This window comes from Vitis vinifera, chromosome 2 (assembly GCF_030704535.1).
Source record: "Vitis vinifera cultivar Pinot Noir 40024 chromosome 2, ASM3070453v1".
In the NCBI taxonomy this organism is placed as follows: domain Eukaryota; kingdom Viridiplantae; phylum Streptophyta; class Magnoliopsida; order Vitales; family Vitaceae; genus Vitis; species Vitis vinifera.
Genome location: NC_081806.1, coordinates 3,012,469 through 3,034,274, shown reverse-complemented (window position 1 = coordinate 3,034,274; position 21,806 = coordinate 3,012,469). Strand labels below are relative to the sequence as shown.

At 37.4% G+C, this 21,806-nt stretch overlaps 4 protein-coding genes across 8 annotated transcripts; 1 reads left to right on the top strand and 3 right to left on the bottom strand.

Moving 5' to 3' along the window:
* Window positions 1-605: 605 nt before the first annotated feature.
* LOC100258154 (RNA-binding NOB1-like protein) lies at window positions 606-4,104 on the bottom strand. Its single transcript, XM_002269591.5, has 5 exons — window positions 3,664-4,104; window positions 1,878-3,018; window positions 1,415-1,583; window positions 1,103-1,222; window positions 606-969 (listed from the first exon to the last, which is right to left on the bottom strand). The coding sequence occupies exons 1-5, from the start codon at window positions 3,986-3,988 to the stop codon at window positions 823-825; spliced, it is 1,902 nt and encodes a 633-aa protein (XP_002269627.2). The 5' UTR covers window positions 3,989-4,104; the 3' UTR covers window positions 606-822.
* A 2,688-nt stretch (window positions 4,105-6,792) lies between these two features.
* Window positions 6,793-10,265, top strand: LOC100247828 (tubulin beta-2 chain). The gene is made up of 3 exons (XM_002271956.4): window positions 6,793-7,250; window positions 7,811-8,080; window positions 9,393-10,265. The coding sequence occupies exons 1-3, from the start codon at window positions 6,857-6,859 to the stop codon at window positions 10,070-10,072; spliced, it is 1,344 nt and encodes a 447-aa protein (XP_002271992.1). The 5' UTR covers window positions 6,793-6,856; the 3' UTR covers window positions 10,073-10,265.
* Window positions 10,266-10,726: 461 nt separating this feature from the next.
* On the bottom strand, window positions 10,727-15,018 carry LOC100247899 (serine racemase). 5 transcript variants are annotated; one of them, XM_010662544.3, is made up of 8 exons: window positions 14,883-15,002; window positions 14,710-14,790; window positions 13,800-13,975; window positions 13,567-13,653; window positions 13,268-13,498; window positions 11,684-11,757; window positions 11,418-11,604; window positions 10,727-11,077 (listed from the first exon to the last, which is right to left on the bottom strand). In XM_010662544.3, exons 3-8 carry the CDS (start codon window positions 13,973-13,975, stop codon window positions 10,831-10,833), a joined length of 1,002 nt encoding a protein of 333 aa, XP_010660846.1. In that variant the 5' UTR covers window positions 14,710-14,790; window positions 14,883-15,002; the 3' UTR covers window positions 10,727-10,830. The 5 variants fall into 5 exon arrangements, with proteins under 5 accessions (XP_010660846.1, XP_002269706.1, XP_059599007.1 ...); XM_002269670.4 differs by lacking the exon at window positions 14,710-14,790 and having other exon boundaries at window positions 14,883-15,018; XM_059743024.1 differs by lacking the exon at window positions 13,567-13,653 and having other exon boundaries at window positions 13,268-13,528; window positions 14,883-15,003.
* A 3,987-nt stretch (window positions 15,019-19,005) lies between these two features.
* On the bottom strand, window positions 19,006-21,348 carry LOC100253117 (probable CoA ligase CCL9). Its single transcript, XM_002272109.4, has 4 exons — window positions 21,043-21,348; window positions 19,785-20,832; window positions 19,588-19,691; window positions 19,006-19,466 (listed from the first exon to the last, which is right to left on the bottom strand). The coding sequence occupies exons 1-4, from the start codon at window positions 21,247-21,249 to the stop codon at window positions 19,248-19,250; spliced, it is 1,578 nt and encodes a 525-aa protein (XP_002272145.1). The 5' UTR covers window positions 21,250-21,348; the 3' UTR covers window positions 19,006-19,247.
* Between the last annotated feature and the right edge of the window lie 458 nt (window positions 21,349-21,806).

The following is a 21,806-nucleotide window of genomic DNA, read 5'->3' as shown; positions in this document are numbered from 1 at the left end:
TCGCTCCACTTTACTCCATATTCATAGTAAGAGAAAGAATTAAATCAATAGGTTTGGCTATGAACCAATTGCACCTAAAATACATCATCAGACCATGGAGCTTAAGGATTCTGTTAAATTGCTAATCACTTAATCTTCTGACTCGATGCTCAAAATTAAAGCAAGAGTTAAGACAGACAGTGTGATGATGAACAGAATAAAAAATGGGTAATGAGTAATGAGAGTCTCACTCTCTCACCTTTTGTCACAGCTGTGGCATATGAACCACCATCTCCTTTGTATTTCCTCATCCAAGCTTACTCATTTGCTTTAGATGCATTTTTCCCATTTCCTCCAACAATGGAAAACAAAAATCATATTTGGCTACTAGAAAATAGGTATTTTGTCACTATTTTCTTAGAACATATTTTAATGGTTTTAAGTTATTTTCACTTAATGCTGCTTTAAAAAATATATACATAAAAAACAAGTTAAAGCTATAAACATTTCAAATTATCGACCAAACTTTTACTCTACAAAATATCAAACAACAATGGTTCTCAAAAACTGTTCCTTAGAATCGCTTTTTGAAAACAATTTTCCAGAAAAATAAGAAAACACCAAAATTGTGCTCGATAGGAGCAAACTATCCATAACATAATAAGCATCATGACAAATTATGGGTCTAGCTCACTCAAAAGAAGGGGATAAACCCAAAAAAAAAAAAAGAAACAATCATTAACACCTTGAATTGGCCATGCAAAACCCCTCTTTTTTCTTTTCAATACAGCTACCAAGTCGAAACGAATGAACAAAACTCAAAACTCCAGCTCAAACTGCCATCTACCGCTTCGAACGTGAGAAATGATTATCATTAGGATTCCTCTTTCCGCTGAAGACCGCCAATGCTTCTCTTACAGGAGGCCTTAAAGAAGTTTTCTTATCAGTATGGTGGCTGAAGAAATCGTCTGAAGCAAAGAATTCATCTCCCTAGAAAAAACAATAGGAAATGTATGAATTAAACTTCAATTAAATACAAGATATTTGAACAATAATAGAAATGAGAAACCCATGCATAACAATACTTTTAAAAAAATGGGGAGGAAAAGGGAATAAAACTAACTGGTTTATTAGCTTTCTTCTTTGTCTTGGGGTGCAGGAGCTTGTGAGGGAGTTGATCTTCACGTAAAATCGGGTTCTTAGTAATGGCATCTCTTCCACCTCGCGGCAAAGGCAGTGAAAACTGCATGCAGCCAAGTGTCAGCCACATATATATATATATATATATATATATATATCTGCAATATTCGTGCTTTATGTACAACCATACTGGAGTTGCTTGAAAAAATAATGGGCACAACCAAGGAACAGTATGAACCAGAACACTTCACAGTAATTGCTAAGAAATAGAAAAGCTTGAGAATCATTTACTTACCTTTGTGCCACGCAAGCTAATACGTGGCTTACGAGCTGCTAGAATAATTCCATTCTCACCAACTGTAACAGCTACCTTGCGTAAAGTGCCACCATTGCCACACCTTGGGCAGAAAATTCTCCCAATTTCAGCAGTCACCTCATTGCAGGCATGGCATTTAAGAATCCATCTGGAAATATGATGTTCCAAAAATTAATCACATATCCATGGTACAATAGGTCAGTTATGTGAGACTAGATGTCCCTAGCACAAACATAGAGAAAACTCATATACAATTATTTAAGTCCTATTAATATGGATGAACCCTAGAAGATACATGTTTCAGAGTTTCAAAACTCTGAACTTAAAGAAAAGTACAAAGAACTGTGGCATTTGTGTCTCAAAGGTTGAATAACAAGCAGAAGAAAATCATAAGTAGACATCAGTAATAACCCGGTCAACATAAATTGCATGCAGTTTGTACCTGTGCAGCTGGCGTATCTGCATCCCTCCTGGTGCCAGCAGGCGCAAACCCATCTGCAGAAGAACATTTTGCATTGCGAAATCACTGGTTACACAAGCTACACTCGAATCAGACAAGGATTTCAACATCCAGCTTTGCTCACTACTTTCGTCATCTATATATGACACATCAACACTTTCACTCATCTGGCTTGAGATCTCCAAGTGGTCCAACCTTTCATCGATAGTTTCAACCTCATCCTCTTCAACAGCTATATGTGCATTATTATCAGAAGTAGATTCTGCCACTGTGCAATTGTTGGACTCAGATCCCCCACACAAGAAGTCCCCCTCTTTCCCTTCTTGAAGATCCTTCAGTGAACCTTCTTCGAGCCTCATTTGTTGTAGGATTGAGGAAAGATTTCCATCACCCTCCTTGCCTCCAGTGGTCCCACTTTCCTCTGTTATCCCATTTCCAACAAGCTTTCCTTCAGGACTTTCATGCATCAGCTCATCAGCGCATTCAGTGTCCTCAATGATGTTATTTTCCATGTTTTCCTCTGCATCATGCTGATGACCATTTCCCAATGATGCTTCATGCAATTCGTGTCTAGCTTTTCTTCTAAGGTATCTTCGATGAGTACTTCGACTTACAGCAGGCAACCAATCACCAGCATTATCACCGTATTGCCCCTGAGAGGCATCAACTCCATCTGCCACCATCTTCTTCCCCTCAATTTTTATTTCTTTCTTCTTAGGCAAATATCTCATAGGTCTTCTCGATGTGGGATCAGTATCCTCTTGATCCTCAGATCGAGCTTCACCTCCATTTCCTGTTAAACCATTTTCAGAGTGATCATCTGCAGGGATAACATTTAAATTTAAATCGGTCAATGGTAGGATTCTCGAATTTGGGTTTGATCCATCCTCGACTTCATGTTCTAATGCCTCCCACTCCTCCAAATTAGGAACATTAGAGCCCCACCCAGGCATATCCTTCTCAGGCAGCCTTTTCACATTAACCGCATGGATAGGCGGAGGGCTGTCCCTAAGATGCTTAGTCCCATGGATCTGAGCTTCCAGCATATAAGTCAATGCAATGAGTTTAAGATCAACATCTGAAAGCGTCTGCAAGTCACCAGTGGCTCTCGCGAAGTTGATAACTGTCACCCCACACAGAACACAAAAGTTCAATTCCTAATCAACCTCATACAGCCTTTTTGAAATTTAAGAAAAAAAAATGGCAAACAAATAAAAATTCGGATCCTAGGTGCTCTAATAAGAAGAATGACCACAACGAGCTACACATGAAAGTTCAAAAAATTTCCTTTCTTCTCTTTCATCATATGCCTAAAATCCATCTCAAAGTTGAAGTCAGGCTAAGGCAGATAACCAAGCACATATCCCATCAACAATAATTTACAGATTACACTGTACCATTATCCCCAGTCAAACATAAAAGAAATGGAAACCCAAACAGCATTTAGCCATCGGAATTCCACAGGCTGACTGGCTCCTTCCAGAATTTGCAAGTAATTCGATTACCTAAAATCGCAATGACCTACCTAAATCTCTTCTAGGTTGATCTAAATTCACATGAGCCACATCTAATAGCACTGTTTGGTTCCCAGAAGAATGAGAGAACAAGAGAAAAAAATAAAACAAAATTTTCTCATTCATTCAGAACCAGAACAAAGCGCACAACTAAATTAAGCACACATTCTTCTCTCATTTTCTCAGAATCAAAACAGTGTATAAACATGAATTATGTGAGATGGATTAAAAAAAAAAAGAGGAGAAAGAGAGACCTTTTTTGAGGGATTCGGGAGATGGTTCCATGGTGTCGATAGTGAAGGGAACAAAGGCGAGCTTGTGGCGGGAGACGGGGTCACGGACTTCGTCGATGACTTCGGAGACAGATACGAACTTGTCGGCGCATCGAGTGAGCTGCTCTCCGCCTTGTATAATGGCGGTGGCATCGACGACGGCTATGCTGATGCCTTTGCTGGATTTGCAGCTGCCGACAGGGAGATTCGGGGGAATCAAGGCTTGCTGGTGGTGGTGGGGTTTTGGGGGTGGTTGCGCCTTGACTATGTTGCTCCAACATGGAGCCTGCGATGGAGGTTCCTCCATGGCTTGGAATTAGGGACTGTGAGATAGAGGGCTGGGGTTTTGTTTTTTTAAGCAAAACCCTAGTTGAAGGAGGTGATACAGGAAACATCAAGTACGAACGACGTCGTTTGAAAGTGGGCTTGGGCTCGGGCTTCGGAACCAGAGACTTTCCTCAGCCCTTGAGAATGGGCCTGGATCAGGTTTTGGGCTAAGATAACAATTAAATGGACCTATTTCGTACCTTCTGCGCTCCGCCAACCAGCAACCTAAAAGTTCTTTTACATATATATTTTTTTTCAGTGAATTCATCCTTCAATATGCGAGTGTGCGGTGAAGCTTTGATAAAATCCTAGAGGGTATGGATGTGTTTGATTTTATATATTGTTAGTGTATGTATTCCTTCATTCCTTTGGTACAAAAGTGAAGAGGGTTTGTAAAGAAAGTAGATAGATGTGGACTATGTAATAGGATTTAAAATTGAAGTAAAATGACAATTTTATAATGTAATGGGTGGGTGTGGTTTTAGTAGGATCAATTTTGCGTAATTCAATAAGAGTAGGTGGTGATGTGTTTAATTTTTCATTAATAGGTTTAATGCGATCTAATTTGTTCAACAAAAGAAATAGGTTTAATGGGTTTGACAAACAAGACGTTACAACTAAAAAGTGGTTACGCTTGGGGTTAGATACACCTAAAATATGATTTCTAAAACTGTACTCCTATTAGTTTGAAATTTATATATATATATTTTCTACTATGAGTCAAAGCAAGTGGAATTGATCGATAAAAATGATAAGAGATTTTTTTACGAAATGTTAAACTAATAAGGGGTTTGTATGTTTAGTCCAAATCTAAGTGGAATTTCAAATTTTTACCCTTATAATCGTTGAATGATAAATAGGCATATTTCAAACAATGTTAAAAACCCTAACTAAAATCCCTAATTTTGTGATAATTTTTTTGTTCTAATTTGGGTCATATGTTCCTCACATGTATTCACTTAAATAAGTTACAATAATAATAATAATAATAATAATAATAAATAAAAATCATGATAAAAATACCTTAAATATCTTAATTGCTTATACTATATTGTTATTTATGATATGTTTAGTTTCTAAAAAGTACTAAGGAAAGAAAAAAAAGTATTAAGAAAAATAATTTTTTCATGTTTGGTTTTACGGTAAAAAATACAAAAGAAAATAAATTATATGTATTTAAATTATTTAATTTTTATATAATATAAGGAAATAAGAAAAATGAGTTTGAAGAAACATATAAAAATAATTTATTAAGGTTAAACATATATATTTTTTATTTTCCTTCACTTTTTATTTCTTTTTATTTTTCTTGTTTATTTTATTTCCTTCATATTTTCCCTCAAAATTTTTAAGAACCAAACATAGTTTGAAAGGATTATCATTAAGTTTATATTTAGTTCACAAAATTTATTTTAAAAAACAAATAATAAGAAAAATTATTTTAGCATGTTTAGTTATATTATAAAAAAATCAATATATGATTAAAATAAATTAAAAACTTATGAAATTTTAAATTATTTAATATGAAGGAATTAAAATAAGTAAAATGAATTTAAAAGTAGTTCATAAATATAATTTATTAATTTTAAATTTAGTTTTTGTTTTTATTTTTATTTGTTTTCTCTATTTTAAACTAAGGGTTTAGGTGACTTTTAGAATATGTTTTGTAATATTTAAAAAAACCATTATAAATAATTATCAAGAAAATGTTATTAGAGAAAGGACTTCAACTGAAAGCACTTCAAATGGAAACGCTTCTATCTATACCTTGCCGAATAGTTAATGAAACTTAACAATATTATAATTAGAGAGAGGAATCTCCGTACCTCTCAATCAAAATCCAAAAGAGTGGGTTGGTTTGCTTTGATGCCAAGTCTGGTGTTGATGGCTACATCTGCTCTCACATGATTATTCCACTCCATCTCCAGCTCTCATTCAAGTGCCTTTGATTACGTCATCATGCTCCACGTGTCAGTTCATTATCTCGGAGTACGATCCACGCTTTCCTCTACTTCCACGTCTATTTCAGTTCCCTTCATCCACACACAATCCTCGAATGCCCCCTCAGCCTCTCCCCTGTTTTCGCTCGGACCGATACTCTGGATTTCCAACCGTCCGATGGAATCAAACGGCTGGAAAGCCCCCATTTCTTAAATATGCATTAAATGCAAACTTTTTTCAGTACCCCATGAAAAGGTGATAAAGATTGATGGTGTAAAACATAAATGATATTTCTTTTTATTAAATGTACACTAAATGAAATTTAATTTCAATTTTTAAATTAATTTAAAATTTTAAAATTAAGTCTAACGAAACATCTCACTTATTTTCCTTTAATTTTATTATATTTTAAGTTTCTTTATGTAAAAAATCAAGTAAAATAAATTTGAATTTTTTTAAAAAACTTTTTCTAATATTTGTATGGCATGTATCTATTTGACTAATTGACATCTTTGGTCCACTCAAAATATCATTATATGTAGACCATTGTGAGGATAGAGTGGTAATTACGTATGACAATGGTGGTGTGACCAGGAGAGCTCGCCAAAAATAGGAACCTCTGGTCACCCATTTGTTCGACTGTTCCTAGCGAAAGCCAATATGATCCTTACACGTGTCAATCTCTTTAACTCCAGTAAGCACCCAACTAAATCTCCGTTCAAATTTCAGATTCCCCCTAAAACCCAACGTCCGTCATAAACGCCGTGAAGTTTTACTACTTCATTTCCTAAAGTCGTAAGGGAAGCCGTCAACTTCCACCTATAAATTCGTCCGCTTCCCCATTTCCCCCCATTTCCCTCTGTAACCCTGTTTTCTCTCTACTTTCGCACTCAATTTTCCCGAGAAAATGCGTGAGATTCTCCACATCCAAGGCGGCCAATGCGGCAACCAGATCGGAGCCAAGTTCTGGGAGGTGGTGTGCGCCGAGCACGGCATCGACTCCACCGGAAGGTACCATGGGGATTCCGATCTGCAGCTGGAGAGAGTTAATGTCTACTACAACGAAGCCAGTTGTGGCCGGTTTGTTCCTAGGGCGGTTCTCATGGATCTTGAACCAGGGACGATGGACAGCGTCAGATCTGGGCCGTATGGACAGATTTTCCGGCCGGATAACTTTGTGTTTGGGCAGTCCGGCGCCGGGAACAACTGGGCCAAGGGTCATTATACGGAGGGAGCGGAGCTTATCGACTCTGTTCTCGATGTTGTGAGGAAGGAGGCTGAGAACTGTGACTGTCTACAAGGTCCGTTTCTCTTTCCCTTAAACTTTGTTCCACTCTGTTCTGGGCGTTTTTTTTTTTCTCATGTCGTTTTTGTCTGGGCGCTGAGAGAGGGGATGGAAAGATACGTCGGATTTGGGCTTATGAGAGTGAATATGTTTGTTCCAAGTCCACTGCATTCGATCCAATTGTTTGGTTGAGTTAATAATTCTTCTTTTTTCCTTTGTTTTCTGTTCAACCAAACAGTGGGAAATATAGTTCTTCAAGTTTCTTGGCAGCCAAACAAGGCCTAGAAGCCCTTTTGTTTTGTGGTTTTGTTTTCTCACTCTAATCCTACGTTGTGTTATCGGGAAACAAGAGTAAAACACAAGACAACAAAGTTTTAAATGTTCCATCTTCTGCCGTTTATTGTTTCCTGAAGGAAATTCAAGCATAGCTGAACTAAGCCTGAAATTGCAATTAGCCAAACTTGAGAATTTTGTCTGGCCTGATTCCGGTGTACCCTTTGTCCATTCCTGTCTTCTCTCAGCAACCGAACAGAGCGTTCAAGAAAATAAACTCTTGAATCTTTGATTTATTTTCAGGTTTCCAGGTTTGTCACTCATTGGGAGGCGGGACCGGCTCTGGAATGGGAACGCTGCTGATCTCAAAGATAAGGGAAGAGTACCCTGATAGGATGATGCTAACATTCTCCGTGTTTCCATCTCCGAAGGTGTCCGATACGGTGGTTGAGCCTTACAACGCCACACTATCTGTTCACCAGCTTGTTGAAAATGCAGATGAGTGTATGGTTCTGGACAACGAAGCTCTTTACGATATTTGCTTCCGTACACTCAAGCTCACCACGCCCAGTTGTAAGTTTGTTTCCCCTTTCTTACTCGTCTGTTTCCTTTTAATTGGTAGGTTTCTTAAATTTTGTTTAGTATGAATTATAGAAAAAAAGGAAAAAAATGCAACGCAATCTTTAGGGTTTGGTTAAATGAGATTCAAGTTTCCTATCATAACAGTAGGCTGTGCGTTTATCCGTCGTTTATTTTTGGAATCATCTCAATTGTTAGGTTGTGTACCGTCATATAATTTGTTTACCATGTATATATATTTTTTCGAGACAAACGCTTTGTTTTGTTATGGAGCCGTTCTACCTATTTTATAGAAAAAAGGGGTTAGGTTAACAGAAGGCAGTTGAGGTTGCAGTGGGAAATCATGTCAGACGGATAGAACTTTGAATGGTGGTGTGGACGGGCCAGATGCCCACTGGAGGACAAATAAAATAATCCATTCTTATTCTTATTCTGATTCGACTGCAAAGTTCACGTGATTGCCAGACTTCTTTAGTCTTTGCATGGCACATGTGTCTTGCCTCCTCGATTCCCATCGGGGAATAGAGGAAGTTTTGGTTTAGGGGCATGGAATCCATTTTCAGTCTGTCCAGCTGATAGTTTTATCTTTATCTAAGAATCAAGCTGGAGGACGTCTGAACATGTCTTTTTATGTTCAGTACAGAGGGGTATGGTTTAGCCCTCCTCAGTTTCTGATATTTTATTGTGTGAACAGCTTGTATATTCTGTCTGTGGTGGTGGTTTGACAAACAATATGCTAGTCCACAAGGTCCTCAACTAGAAAATTGGGGTTTCCTTCCATGACAGGATTGAAGCATTTTGGATGGGAAAATGAACAAGTTTTTCAATATATGTAATAGTAGAGTTCGCCTCTATATTCTAGCTGCTGCACACTTGAGTCACGTGATTTCCTGATTTTATTTATTCCTTGTGGACAAAAACAGTTGTGATTTCACATGGATCTCCTTGGATGACCTTTTTGTCTTCCAAGGAAATTAAATAAGTCTGCATAGGCTTCCGCTTTATTATTTATAATGTCTTTGGTTAACGTTTACGTTAATAATTAAGTGACTTACTGCATCTCTCTCTTTGACAGCTTTGGCTTTGAGTTTTTGTAAGTGAAGTACTGGTCCTTCTGTAGCATGTTTAACTACAAGCAAGAGTGATAACAAATTTTCATTTTTCTAAAGTAAAAAGTAATGAACCGTTCAATATTAGAAAATTTGATTGTTTCTGCATTATTTTTTCTGAGTTTTTCCTGAGTAGACAAACTGGCTAAAATTGGTTTCCTAATGTTGGAACTAACCGAGTGTTTGTATTTGTTCAGTTGGTGACTTGAACCATCTAATTTCTGCCACAATGAGTGGAGTCACATGCTGCCTCCGCTTCCCTGGCCAACTGAATTCAGATCTTCGCAAGCTGGCAGTCAACCTCATCCCATTCCCAAGGCTACACTTTTTTATGGTTGGGTTTGCACCTCTCACATCTCGTGGGTCCCAGCAGTACCGTGCTCTTACAGTCCCAGAACTTACCCAGCAGATGTGGGATGCAAAGAACATGATGTGTGCAGCTGATCCTCGCCATGGTAGATACCTCACAGCATCGGCCATGTTTCGAGGAAAGATGAGCACAAAGGAGGTTGACGAGCAGATGATTAATGTACAAAACAAGAACTCATCCTACTTTGTTGAGTGGATTCCAAATAATGTGAAGTCTACTGTTTGTGACATTCCTCCAACGGGGTTGAAGATGGCTTCAACATTTATTGGGAATTCGACATCAATCCAAGAGATGTTCAGGAGGGTGAGTGAGCAGTTCACTGCCATGTTCCGGAGGAAGGCTTTCTTGCACTGGTACACTGGTGAGGGAATGGACGAGATGGAATTCACAGAAGCTGAGAGCAACATGAATGATTTGGTGTCAGAGTACCAGCAATACCAGGATGCAACTGCAGATGAAGAAGGTGATTATGAAGACGAGGAAGAGTATCAGGAGGACGAGGCATAAGCTTGCTTGATCATAGCATGCTTATTGAATTTGAATGTAGGGAGGTTCTTTATTGATGCTGATAATACCCTTTTGGATGTTTGTGGTTGTGGAGTGGCTTTGGTGCAATTTTGCATTGATTGTTTGGGAGGTGTGCGTAGTATTTTTCTTCTTGGGTTTGCTGTTTTCACAATAGAGTACTGGGTTACTTGCATTGTTGCTTTTCCATATTAGATAATTACTACTTTAGTACTACTCTTTCTGCACAGGTAGCGTGGATTCTGTCATTCCAACCTTCCCTCAATATCAGGGACTTCTTGTCATTGTCTCTATTCTATAAGCAACTGCGCTACCCAAAAAGAGAAACCAGTTTTAACAGGTGATCTATGAGTATTTTTCTCTCTGGGCATAGTTGCTAATTCTATTTGCAATGGCCGTTGGTTGTCTGGCCAGCATTTTGGTTGTGGTAATCATGTGGAAAAAAATATTCTGACATGTTGATAACCAATTTCTAAAAAACTAATAATTTTTGGTAAGTTAAAATATTGGAAAGATGACGTTTGAGTGAATGAAAATAATTTTCATTTCAGAGAATGTTTGATGAATCTTAGCTCTATCAAAGCAGGCAATGAGTAACACATTCTAAGGCACTGGTCAGTAAGAGCCTAAGAGGACTCTGAGGAATTTTAAAGATTATTTGTTGCATTTTCAGTATAAAAATGATGACCCAAGAACAAGCTCCAGTAGAGTCTACATGAGAGCCAGGACTGGTTTGATTTTTATTTACCCAATGAATCCCAAAGCACACCCAGATCAACATTGCCCCCCGAAAGTACAATTCCAACGTTCCTGCAGTTCTTCCAAGCAGGATTTTTCTTGAAACTGTCAGACAGAACCGCGGCAAGACCTATAGCTCCACTAGGCTCTACTGCAACCTTCAGAATCTCATAACAGAGTTTCATGGCTTCGATTATCTCCTTATCCTCCACGACTATGATATCATCAACGAGATCTCGTACTACAGGCCTGCTCCATTCAAAGGTAGAATGTGAGATGTTGAAGACAATTACCCGCACTAAACTCATTGACTAATGAAGACAAATGAAATCGATCTGGCAAGACAAACTAACAGTTAGAAGCTGATAATATCACTCCCAACTATACAAGAATGTCATGTTTTAAGGCTCCCATCTTCTGTAAACTGTATTAATTCATTCTACGAAAGATGCTGAAGCCCTGTCATGGGTTCAGGAATATGATGGGGCACTGGTGCCATGTTATTGAAGTAGGGTAGGAAAGTTTTTTTTTTTTTTTTAATTACTATTAATTGGCAAACAGGACACAGGTGATGTAAGATCCTCTGTACCAGGTAAGATCTCCAAGAGAAGCTCGAAGCCCATCAGCAATGGTGTTGGTCTCAGGCAATGTTATAATCCTGCCAGCATTTTTTGATTGAGCTGCATCATTAGCTCCCTTCGGCTCAGCAGCAAATACTCGAATGGAAGGGTTGATGGACTTAGCAGCCAATGCCACCCCTGATATCAAACCACCTCCTACAAATTTTTTTAGTGGGGGGTTAAGAAAAGCATAAGCCAATCCAAGGTAATCGCATTTCAATCTAATCAAACAAACCGCTTATTGGAACCATTATAGTGTCTATTTGTGGGGCTTGCTCCAGAAGTTCCAGTGATACGGTACCCTGCCCACTACAAAAAACAACTAAAACAGTGTCAATCAGCCATACTACAAGTTCCTTCTATTTTAAACGTACTTCTCAGTTCACAACATGTTGGAGTCTCAGTAAAGGAGAAGAAATAAATGTTTGGGATTCATGTAATGGGGAAATTCGATCTTCATAAACATACAGCACATTACTGAGACACAATGGAGTAAAGCCTTTTACTCTTTTTCTCTATGTAGTTTAGAAATAATGACAAGACAACACAACAAGGCAACAGCATCAGTAGCTATGCGAATCTTAAAAAAATTTCAGATTTATTTCATGTGGCTACTCTCGACTAAAGTAAAGATGTCCTAAGTTTTCTTATGCAAAACAATCCTACAGCAACTTGCAAGCATTACTCTTCCTCTTCCTATATTACTGCTAACAGTTACCAGATAAATCAAGCTTATGGGAACTTAGGAAGAGAAGTGCATTAGCCATCATAGATCTAGACTTCACCACATAAAGGAAAATCAAATGGATACCAACCCTATATGATGCATGAACCTTTACCAAAATAAAATGATATCTCTTTCTTTGAAGCAACTCTGTGGGAATTGTATAGTGGATCTCAAATTTAAATTTTAAGATCTTTCTGGTGTCAGCCAATTAGGTAAACCAATTTCTACTCTTTTCTATACAAAATTTTCCAATGTTTGAATAATTTTTGAATGATTTGAAAATTCAATTTGAATGCAGTTCAAAGTGAATCTAAAACTTATATCTAAAATTTTGGGGATTACTGGCAACATTAATCTCCCTTTATGCAACTTCAAGGCATCAATAACATCCTGTCAGTATGAGAACTTTGTGCACTAATGATGTATCACAACCTACATTTGATCTTCCTTATAGCTGTCAAAATGTGAAGCAGAAACAGGGAATCAGATGTGAAATCAAACTGCTAAACATTGTTCAGAAATATATGGGAAATGTGTGACAAAAAATAAACATTGGAAAGGCTTGGGAAACATGGATAGCAAAAACTCGTTAGTCATGGCTTAAACACATTTTGCCAGTTTCACAGACATTTCCACAATGTTTCCCCTATTAATTCCTAGATGTTTTTCCCTGCTTCTGAAATATGCCACATATCAAAGACTACGTTTTCTAGAAGCTACAATCTTCATTGTAGAAAGAAATGCTTTCCTGATTTCCTTCTACAACTTTCCTGCAGAATTAGCATATGAACATGCCATTCTCCACTCTCATTTCACCTGTACAATCATTAGGTTTGACATGCATATAGATTATGGATAGAAACTACGGTGTATCCTTATGGACTTCAAATCAAAATCAAGCGCATACATGGAATCATGAACAATAAAGAAATACATTCAACTACCCAAAAAAATTTAAGACATACATTCTAGGCAATGATAGTGAATTTTAACTAGATAGCCAGATCCATTCATGATGCTCTTATGCAGTTATGCCAAAGAAATGTAAAGATGGAAAGAAAACCCTTTTTTCTTTTCAAGTCAGCATTGTACCTTATAATGCGCCCATCATTATATGGATGAAGAAGAACAGCACCAGTTTCTTGCAACACCCTGGTAGCAATATCTTCCCTTGACTGCATTGTGGCCCTGCTCCAGATAACCTGGCCACCGTAACGTATGACATTCTCAACTTTGCATCTTGGAGCATTTTCTGGTATAACTATATATGCCGGAATCCCCCGAAGTTTTGCAGCCAGAGACAATGCTGCAGCATGATTCCCACTAATTTTGGAGACATGATCAGTGGATATTCTGGTGAATAGGTAAGTAATAATTAGTTCTGAGCAAACCTGCTGTGAGTTACAACCCCTTTGGCTGCCTGCTCATCATCGAGTGAAAAAATAGCATTGCAGGCACCTCTAAATTTGAAGGCTCCACTGATAAACAATCAGAAAAAAATTGTTTAACCTGGGGTAAAAAAGCTATATAACTTTTAAAAAATTGATAGGATGTAGAGCTCAAACATCACTTGTAAGAAAATAAGAATTAACGTCTTTTCCATTACCATTAATCAGCTTCTTACCCCTTCTGAAAACATTCACATTTAAAAAATAGCCCCCTCCCAGCAAGAGAATTGAGGGTTTCTGAAGTCAAAACTGGAGTTTTGTGTATGAATGAGTTGATCCGCACTTGTGCTTCTCGTATGGAGGAAATGTCAGCAGCATACCTCTTACTCCTTATTTCATTCTCTGCTTCCATCTTCACATCACCAACAAGAATACACGGTTTTAGTCTCTGAAAGAAAATTGAAAAAGATACCAAACACGAGCTTTACTTATGCAGAAAGATAAAAGGTTGGATTTCATAGTTCAGTTTCTTGTTTTGAAAATTAACAAAAATCATTTTTCATAAGAAACAATGACAAGTGAATCACTACTGAATATATTACGATTTATATTTCAGAAATAAATTCACAGTGCTTCATAAATTTGGTTTTTGTACTTTTATTCCAAAAACAAGACTTGTCAATTTCATAATCTGCTCAACTTTCTCTCTGCATTCTCTGCAACACGATCTCTCCGGGGTCACTCTTCAAAGACCCACTGAACAAACTGAATTGGTTTCTTCATAAAATACAAAATATGACCTAATGAATATTCATATTCATGGTTTCATTGTGTGATTGAATGCATATGCATAATTTGCAGTGTAAGGAGGTGGAGCATAGTGTGTAGAAACTGCATTTTCACATACCCACGATTCCATTTGCCAATTCATTCGTGGGTATTCCTTCATAATACTTGGGCTATATAATCCCTATCTAAACCTATATCAAAACCAATCCAAAACATAAACCCTAGTCCATTTGAACTTAAATCAATTCAAATGAATCCATCCAATAATCACAATTATGAAGCTATATATTTATATACACACAAACTCAACACGCCAAGAAGAGTGCAAATTTGGTTAAGGCTGATTGAAACTGGCACCTGAGAGCAAAACACCAAATGGATTTCACTTTGTTCTCCTAATTGTCAAATATATTAGAGCTTCCCAACTTCGAATTGATACTAAAAATATGAAACGAAGGAAAATAAAAAGAGATCAAAATCATCATAAAGGAGAAAATAAAGGTTAGAGAGAGCTGCCGAGAACAACTTACAGTGAATGAAGAGGAAATCCAAAGACAGAGTCCGGCCAAAATACAGTTGATTAGTCCGCCATGTTGATTCCCACTTCACAGGAATATATTCTATTGTTCAAGGCATTCCTTCCAAACCTGTAACTTTGAGTTGATGGCAGGGACATTGTTGTCATTTTAAAGGGAGGCAGGCCTAGCCCGCACATCCTCAAAAATCTTTACCCGGCCCATCTCAGGTGACAAGTTGTGGCCCAATTCATTATCCCCTTATGGGCCACTTCCGATATCCAGAGCATGCCATTGATTTTGCCTTCTTCCTTGGAGCCAGAAAAACTTGTTTACTGTTTTCGAAAATAGTTTTTTTATTCTCCAAAACAAAATAATAAAAGAGCACGTTTGATAATAAGAAATTATTATTATTATTATTATTATTTTTTAGGAATAGAAAATAAAGTATTTTTAGAAAACATCTTTTTAATTATTTTCTATTGTTTTTACTTTTTTTTAGGGTTGTTTTAATAAATAATTATACAAACATGTAGAATAATTAAAAATAAAACACTATATATAAAAATTTTAAAAAAAATTAAGTTTTCAAACAGACTTTTTATTTTATAAAACATCATAAAACAATTTTAAAAAAACTATTTAAAAAAATTGTTTTTGAAAATAGTTACCCAACATACACTAATTCCAAACTCATTATCATCATATTCTTGTTATTATTAATATTGCGAAACGTAAAAGACATATAGAAAACATGACTAGAAATATTATGTTCAAGATATATACAATCCAATTGCTATACATGTAAAATATTAATACATTTTCATCATAATTTTTAATAATAAAATAATTAGTTAATAATTTCAACAATAATAAGTAGAACATGTAACAATAATAACAACCACAACAATAATAATAATGATAAATGAATTGAACATAGAGAAAAGGCAATATTAGTTAATAATTTCAACAATAATAAGTAGAACATGTAAAAATAATAACAACCACAACAATAATAATAATGATAAATGAATTGAACATAGAGAAAAGGGAGTATAAGGAGAAAAACAAATAATAATAATAATAATAATAATAATAATAATAATAATATTATTATTATTATTATTATTCAATTTGAATAAGAAAACTTAATTGTCTAATCCATGATCTTAGTAATTTCTTTTCCATCGATAATCTCAATAATAATTATTATTGTTACTATTAATACTCAATTTGAACAAGAACCTTAGTAATTTCATTTCCACCAATAATCTCAATTATTATTAGTATTATTACTACTACTCAATTGGAACAAGAAAATGTAACTGTCTAAACTATGATCTTAGTAATTTTTTTTTTCATTAATAATCTCAATAATAATAATAATAATAATAATAATAATAATAATTACTACTACTCAATTAGAACAAGAATCTTAGTAATTTATTTTCCAACAATAATCTCAATAATAATTTTTATTATTACTACTAATACTACTTAATTTGAACAAGAAAACGTAAATGTCTAATCTATGATCTTAGTAATTTATTTTCCACCAATAATCACAAAAGTCATCATTTTCACCTCCTCATTCGATCATTAGTTGTTTGAACTTAATTTTCCTCCATTAATAATTTGAGAGTACGTGTAGCTCCAATAACACAACTCACCATAATCATAAGGGTGACAACAAATAACACAAGGATGTAGAGGGTTTTTGAATTTAGTGAAGATAACAAAAATGAGTTTTGGTATGAGATCTACTATATCTTCCCATGTACGACGAGGAAAATGGTCAAAGCTTCAAGAATCATCCATCAATCTCCTATATGTTGCTTGAATTAGAATGAGGTAAGAGGAAGCAATAATGATAGTAGCGACGAAAGAATCCAATACATTAGAATTAGTGTCTTTTATGCTATGAACTTAAGGGTTGTAAATGATAAAATTTTCATGAAAATTTGTGAACCAAAAGTTGTTATTGTATAATAAGTAGTCTTTATTGACATATAGTCTTTATTATATTGTAAATCAAGTTAACATTAATAAGTGTCAAGTGATGAGGTTCATCTTGATTTTCATAAACTTATCTAAATTCCCATATGAAGCGACATTGTTTCTACTTTGATATACTTGAATCTATTAGGTGTGTTGTGCAATTACATACACGATTCATAGGACATATTATACTAATTAAGAATAAGATCTTATCATCAATCTTGACAACATATGTTTTATCAATATCATAAGGATGGACTCTTGTTCATTAAGTAATTAACAATTCATTTTACAATTTAAAAGTAACTTGTTATCACACATATAAACTTACTTATTGAGACTTCCAATTATGTAGATGAGCTATTATCAATCTTCATGTTTCTTTCGGTACTTCTTTATTTAATATATTTAACGATCTATCAAATTCAACTCTAATCTCATAAAATTTTGGGATGTAATCCCTATTTCAAGCACTTGCCATATTGCTATGCCTTCCCTCCCCCCCCCCCCCCCCCCCATTAGATAGTGTTTTTAGCCTTAGTTATAATGCTCTAGCTATCGTAGTGCATTAGCACATAAGAAAATTGTTGGTACTAAGCCAATTGGAGTTAGGTTCGTCTAGCTTTGTTAGAGTCAGGCGGACTTGTTCCTTACTTCATGCCCTATAAAGAATCCATCTAGTTGTACTGGAGGCAGATGAACTTCTTTCCTACACAAAAGGATGTTTGGACGAGTGGTCTGGGCACACCTCTCCAAAGCTTAAGTCAGATAAGAGTAGTTATAACTATTTGTGGGAGAGAGTGAGCATATGTGTGTGCGTAGTTTGTTCATGCTTTTTGAAGGGTTTATATAGAGCTAATGACATCACCACTGTAGTACTAACTATGCACTCTGACCCTTTTTGTAATTATGATTGTCTTCAGGGCGGTTGGGCAATCATCTCAATTAAGGGCGGTTGGCAGGTGTAATTTGCTGATGTGCCAAATCTCGGATTGTGCAGCTATTTGTCCATTTAGACTATCAACATCTGAGATTATGTGCCACAATTAATTGACATGGACTTGTGAGCTAAATGGAGTCTCATCGACCGTTCAGATGTCAGACGTGATTGATCACGCATGCCAGAGGTTTTAAAAACTTGAATGGACAGTCCTTTCTATTTAGAAATCTAGGTTGCCAATTATGTCTGACCCTATGTGAGAAGGAAACCCTCTCACTTCTGGTGCCAGACGGAACTTATCTTGGCTTGGACGGAATGATCCTAAATGGGTTACATACTTGCCTTAGATAGCCAAAGGGTCTTGAGCTTGAAAGGGATACATGGAGAGGAACTCCCTACAAGTCTATATGGTGATATTTTTCAAAAGGTTTCTAAGCTACCCAGAATTTACCCAATTGACCTCCATTGTAGATCATGTAATGCAAGTTTACTTACACAAATCTCAACCTCAAAGAAACTATACCACCTCTAAAGATAAAAGATATACCTAAGTCAAAGATTCAATTGGCCCTTTTTTAAGTGCATTGGTAAATCCATAATAATATGAATCATGGCTACATAATGTGAAAACTAGTACAGTTTGTCACCTAGGCTACATCAAGCTTTCTATGAGTTGTGCATACTTAGGACAAAACTATGTTGTTTGCTTTTCTTCGACCTTGAGCTGACATCACTATAACATTTGTGCATATTTGTTTCAAGTTAAACTCCAAAATTTTCATTGGAGTTTTCTCCTAAAACATTTAAGGTTGTCTTTCTCTACTGTTCGATTTCACAGGAAAGGTGTTTTCCAAGAAATCCGTGCATTTTTTGTTTTAACTAAGATGTTTACTTCCATAAACTTGCTCCCAAACTTTATTACCAGAACTTTATTTGCTACACTGTTATAGTATTGCCTCCATTATATTTGACTGTTTTATCTTTTGTTCAATGGTTTAGGCGTGTATTTTGGATATTATACTAATTTCTACCCTTTTTTTTTTTTCTAATGTAAGAGTCTAAGAGATACCACATAAGACAGGAATCAATTACATAAATGGTTTTAGGCCAGCGGGCGGCCTAGAGCTCCCATGTGCGTTCATAATTTCTTTCCAATCAATCATATCAAAAGCCATCAGTTTTTTCCTCCGACAAACCCCATTTCGACACAAGTCTCCTCAAATAAATTGATGGCAAATGTAGCTCCAACGTCCAATCCTCATAATCACAACAATGGGAAGAGAGAAAGCAAAACAAATTTTACCACATCTTCGGTGACTCTTGTTTACTGAATTTGAATAACAGAGCCTTCCCATGCTACATAATATAACATTGGGAATATCTTATTAAGAGAATGTATGAAGCACCTAATAGGAATAAGAATGTTTGAAATAATTGCTTGACTAAGCACCAAATTTGGGGATTTTGGCTGTGGAGATTTGAGCAAGAAAATGCTCTGCCACGAGTCGACGCTGGATCTTCCCAGTAGCTGTTTTCGGGAGAGTGTCGGTCATGAATACCTTCTTTGGAACCTTGAAAGTTGCCAAATTCTTCTTGCAAAACCGCAGCACCTCTGATTCGTCCAAGTCAGACCCTTCTCTAGGAATTATGGCGCAATTTATCTGAATATGAATAAACGAACCAAGATTAGCACACTGTAACATTTCAAACACACAAGCCTTTTCTTTCATCCCTGTTTTTAGGTAATGATAAAATTGATAATCAATAGAGTGGGTTCCGTACCTCTTCCCCATACTTGTCATCAGGGACTCCAAATGCAACACCTTGGGCAACGTCCGGATGAGACAGAAGCACCGCATCTACTTCAATTGGCGATATCTTCTCCCCTGAAAATTTTGAAACAACCCAGTTGATGGTCCACAAACACAAACATAAACAAATGTGAGATGCCAATAATGATGCTCTGTTAAAATCAATACCTCCTCTGTTGATAAGCTCCTTGATTCGCCCAACAAGATGCAAATATCCATCGGAGTCCAGAAACCCGACATCTCCAGTGTGAAACCACCCGAAACTGAAAGCAGCCTTGTTAGCCTCAGGATTATTTTTGTAGCCCTTGGTAACATTTGGGCCCCTTATGCACACCTCACCACTGACGTTAGGTTGTTGCAACACACCATTCTCGTCCAATATTGCCATTTCTTGCCCAACCGGTTTGCCCACCGAACCGGGTTTGTGCTCACCGTTTTCGGGTAACGGGTTCGATGCCATGAGGTGAGTCGCTTCCGTCATGGCGTAAGCCTCAAGGACCGGGGCGCCAAATGACTCCTCAAGCCGAGCGAGTATTGACGGTGCGAGGGATGCGCTGCAGCTGCGGATGAAGCGCAGTTTAGGGAGAGACGGCTCGGGCTTGCTTAGATGGCGATCGAGGATGATTTGGTGAATCGTAGGGACAGCGGTGTACCACGTGGCCTTGTACGCGATCATGTCTGACCAGAACGTCGAAGCAGAGAATCGCCCAGCCGAGGGGAGAGTCACGGCGGCTCCGGCGACGAGGGAGCTCAATAAACCGGCGAGCAAGCCGTGAACATGGAACAGTGGGAGGACGATGACGGTCGAGTCCGACTCAGTGAGTTTGTAAACAGATTTGATGTTCCGGACGGAGGATGCGAGGTTGAGCTGAGTCAGAGGCACGCCCTTGGGTCGACTCGTCGTCCCAGAGGTGTGAAGAAAGAGTGCCACGTCGGCAGGGTCATTGACGATGCTATTAATCGAATTGGACTTCAAATCAGAGTTGTAATCACTCAGAATGACGTCATCTCCGGTGTCGGAGACAGTGGCTGTGATGCAAGGGATTTTCAGCTTTGAAGCGGCGGCTTGAGCCGGTTGGTTTCCTTCTTGTGATGTCACCAGAAGCTTCGATTCTGAGTCGGATAGGTAAAACTCGAACTCTTCGGTGGTGTACGCGGAGTTTAGCGGCGCAGCGGTGGCTCGACATCGAATTACAGCCAAGAACACCACCACAGACTGCAACCAAACAAGAAATAAAAATCAAATCTCTCAGTTTCTCGGTTTCAACATTCCCTGCTCGGTTGCGGAGAAACCGAGGAAAAACGAAAAGCGGAATGGGAAGGTATATGCTCTGTTAGAACCATATCCACTGTTCTAATGAAAACAGAACAGCCAAAACTTGAAACTAACTTCAAATTCACCCTCATTTCTGGGAGGAAAACTCACCTCGATGGTGTTTGGGAAGGTGAGAGCGACGACATCGCCGGGGTTGATGCCGGACGCGAGGAGAAGAGAGGCGGCCTTATCAATAAGCTCATCCAATCGAGCGTGGGTGAGATCGAGTTTTCCCGAGACCGAAAGCGCACGGCGGGAGGGGAACTCCTCAGCCTTCTGCTTCAACAAACCAGTTAGGGTTAGGGTTAGGGTTTCCATATCAGCTTCAACTTTAAAAGAATGTGTGCACAACAATAAGAGAAATGGCAGATATATATATATATATATATATATATATAGGAGGAGAGCAGCGAACGATTTCCACGTAGGATGGCGGCGAGCGGTCAATATTTGAGAGTGGCGTCCTGCGGGATTCCGCCATCCATGAATCTCCGGGCATCTTGTGGGGTCGACACGTGGACTATCCAGTGCCGTCAAATCTGACGCCATCGGTGGGTCCCATTGATCCAACTGGTGTAGCCAGGGGGAATCCCGTCACGTTTCCGATTCTTCCAAGAAACTCTCCACCTCAGAGTCCTTGGATTTTAAAATTCTGGTGAGACATTAACGGGACTCCTTTTTTTGCATTTTTTTTTCCTTTTAGAGGCTGGTCAACCGTTGGATCCGAATACCATGATCCATAAATCATCTTAATTCCCAAATGGTAAAATCACATGCATGCCATTTTTACTACTTCCATATTTTCCTTTTTCCAAAATTAATCAACATTTAAAACTTTTACCTTCTAATTAGATTCTGATTCACATCAAATCCAT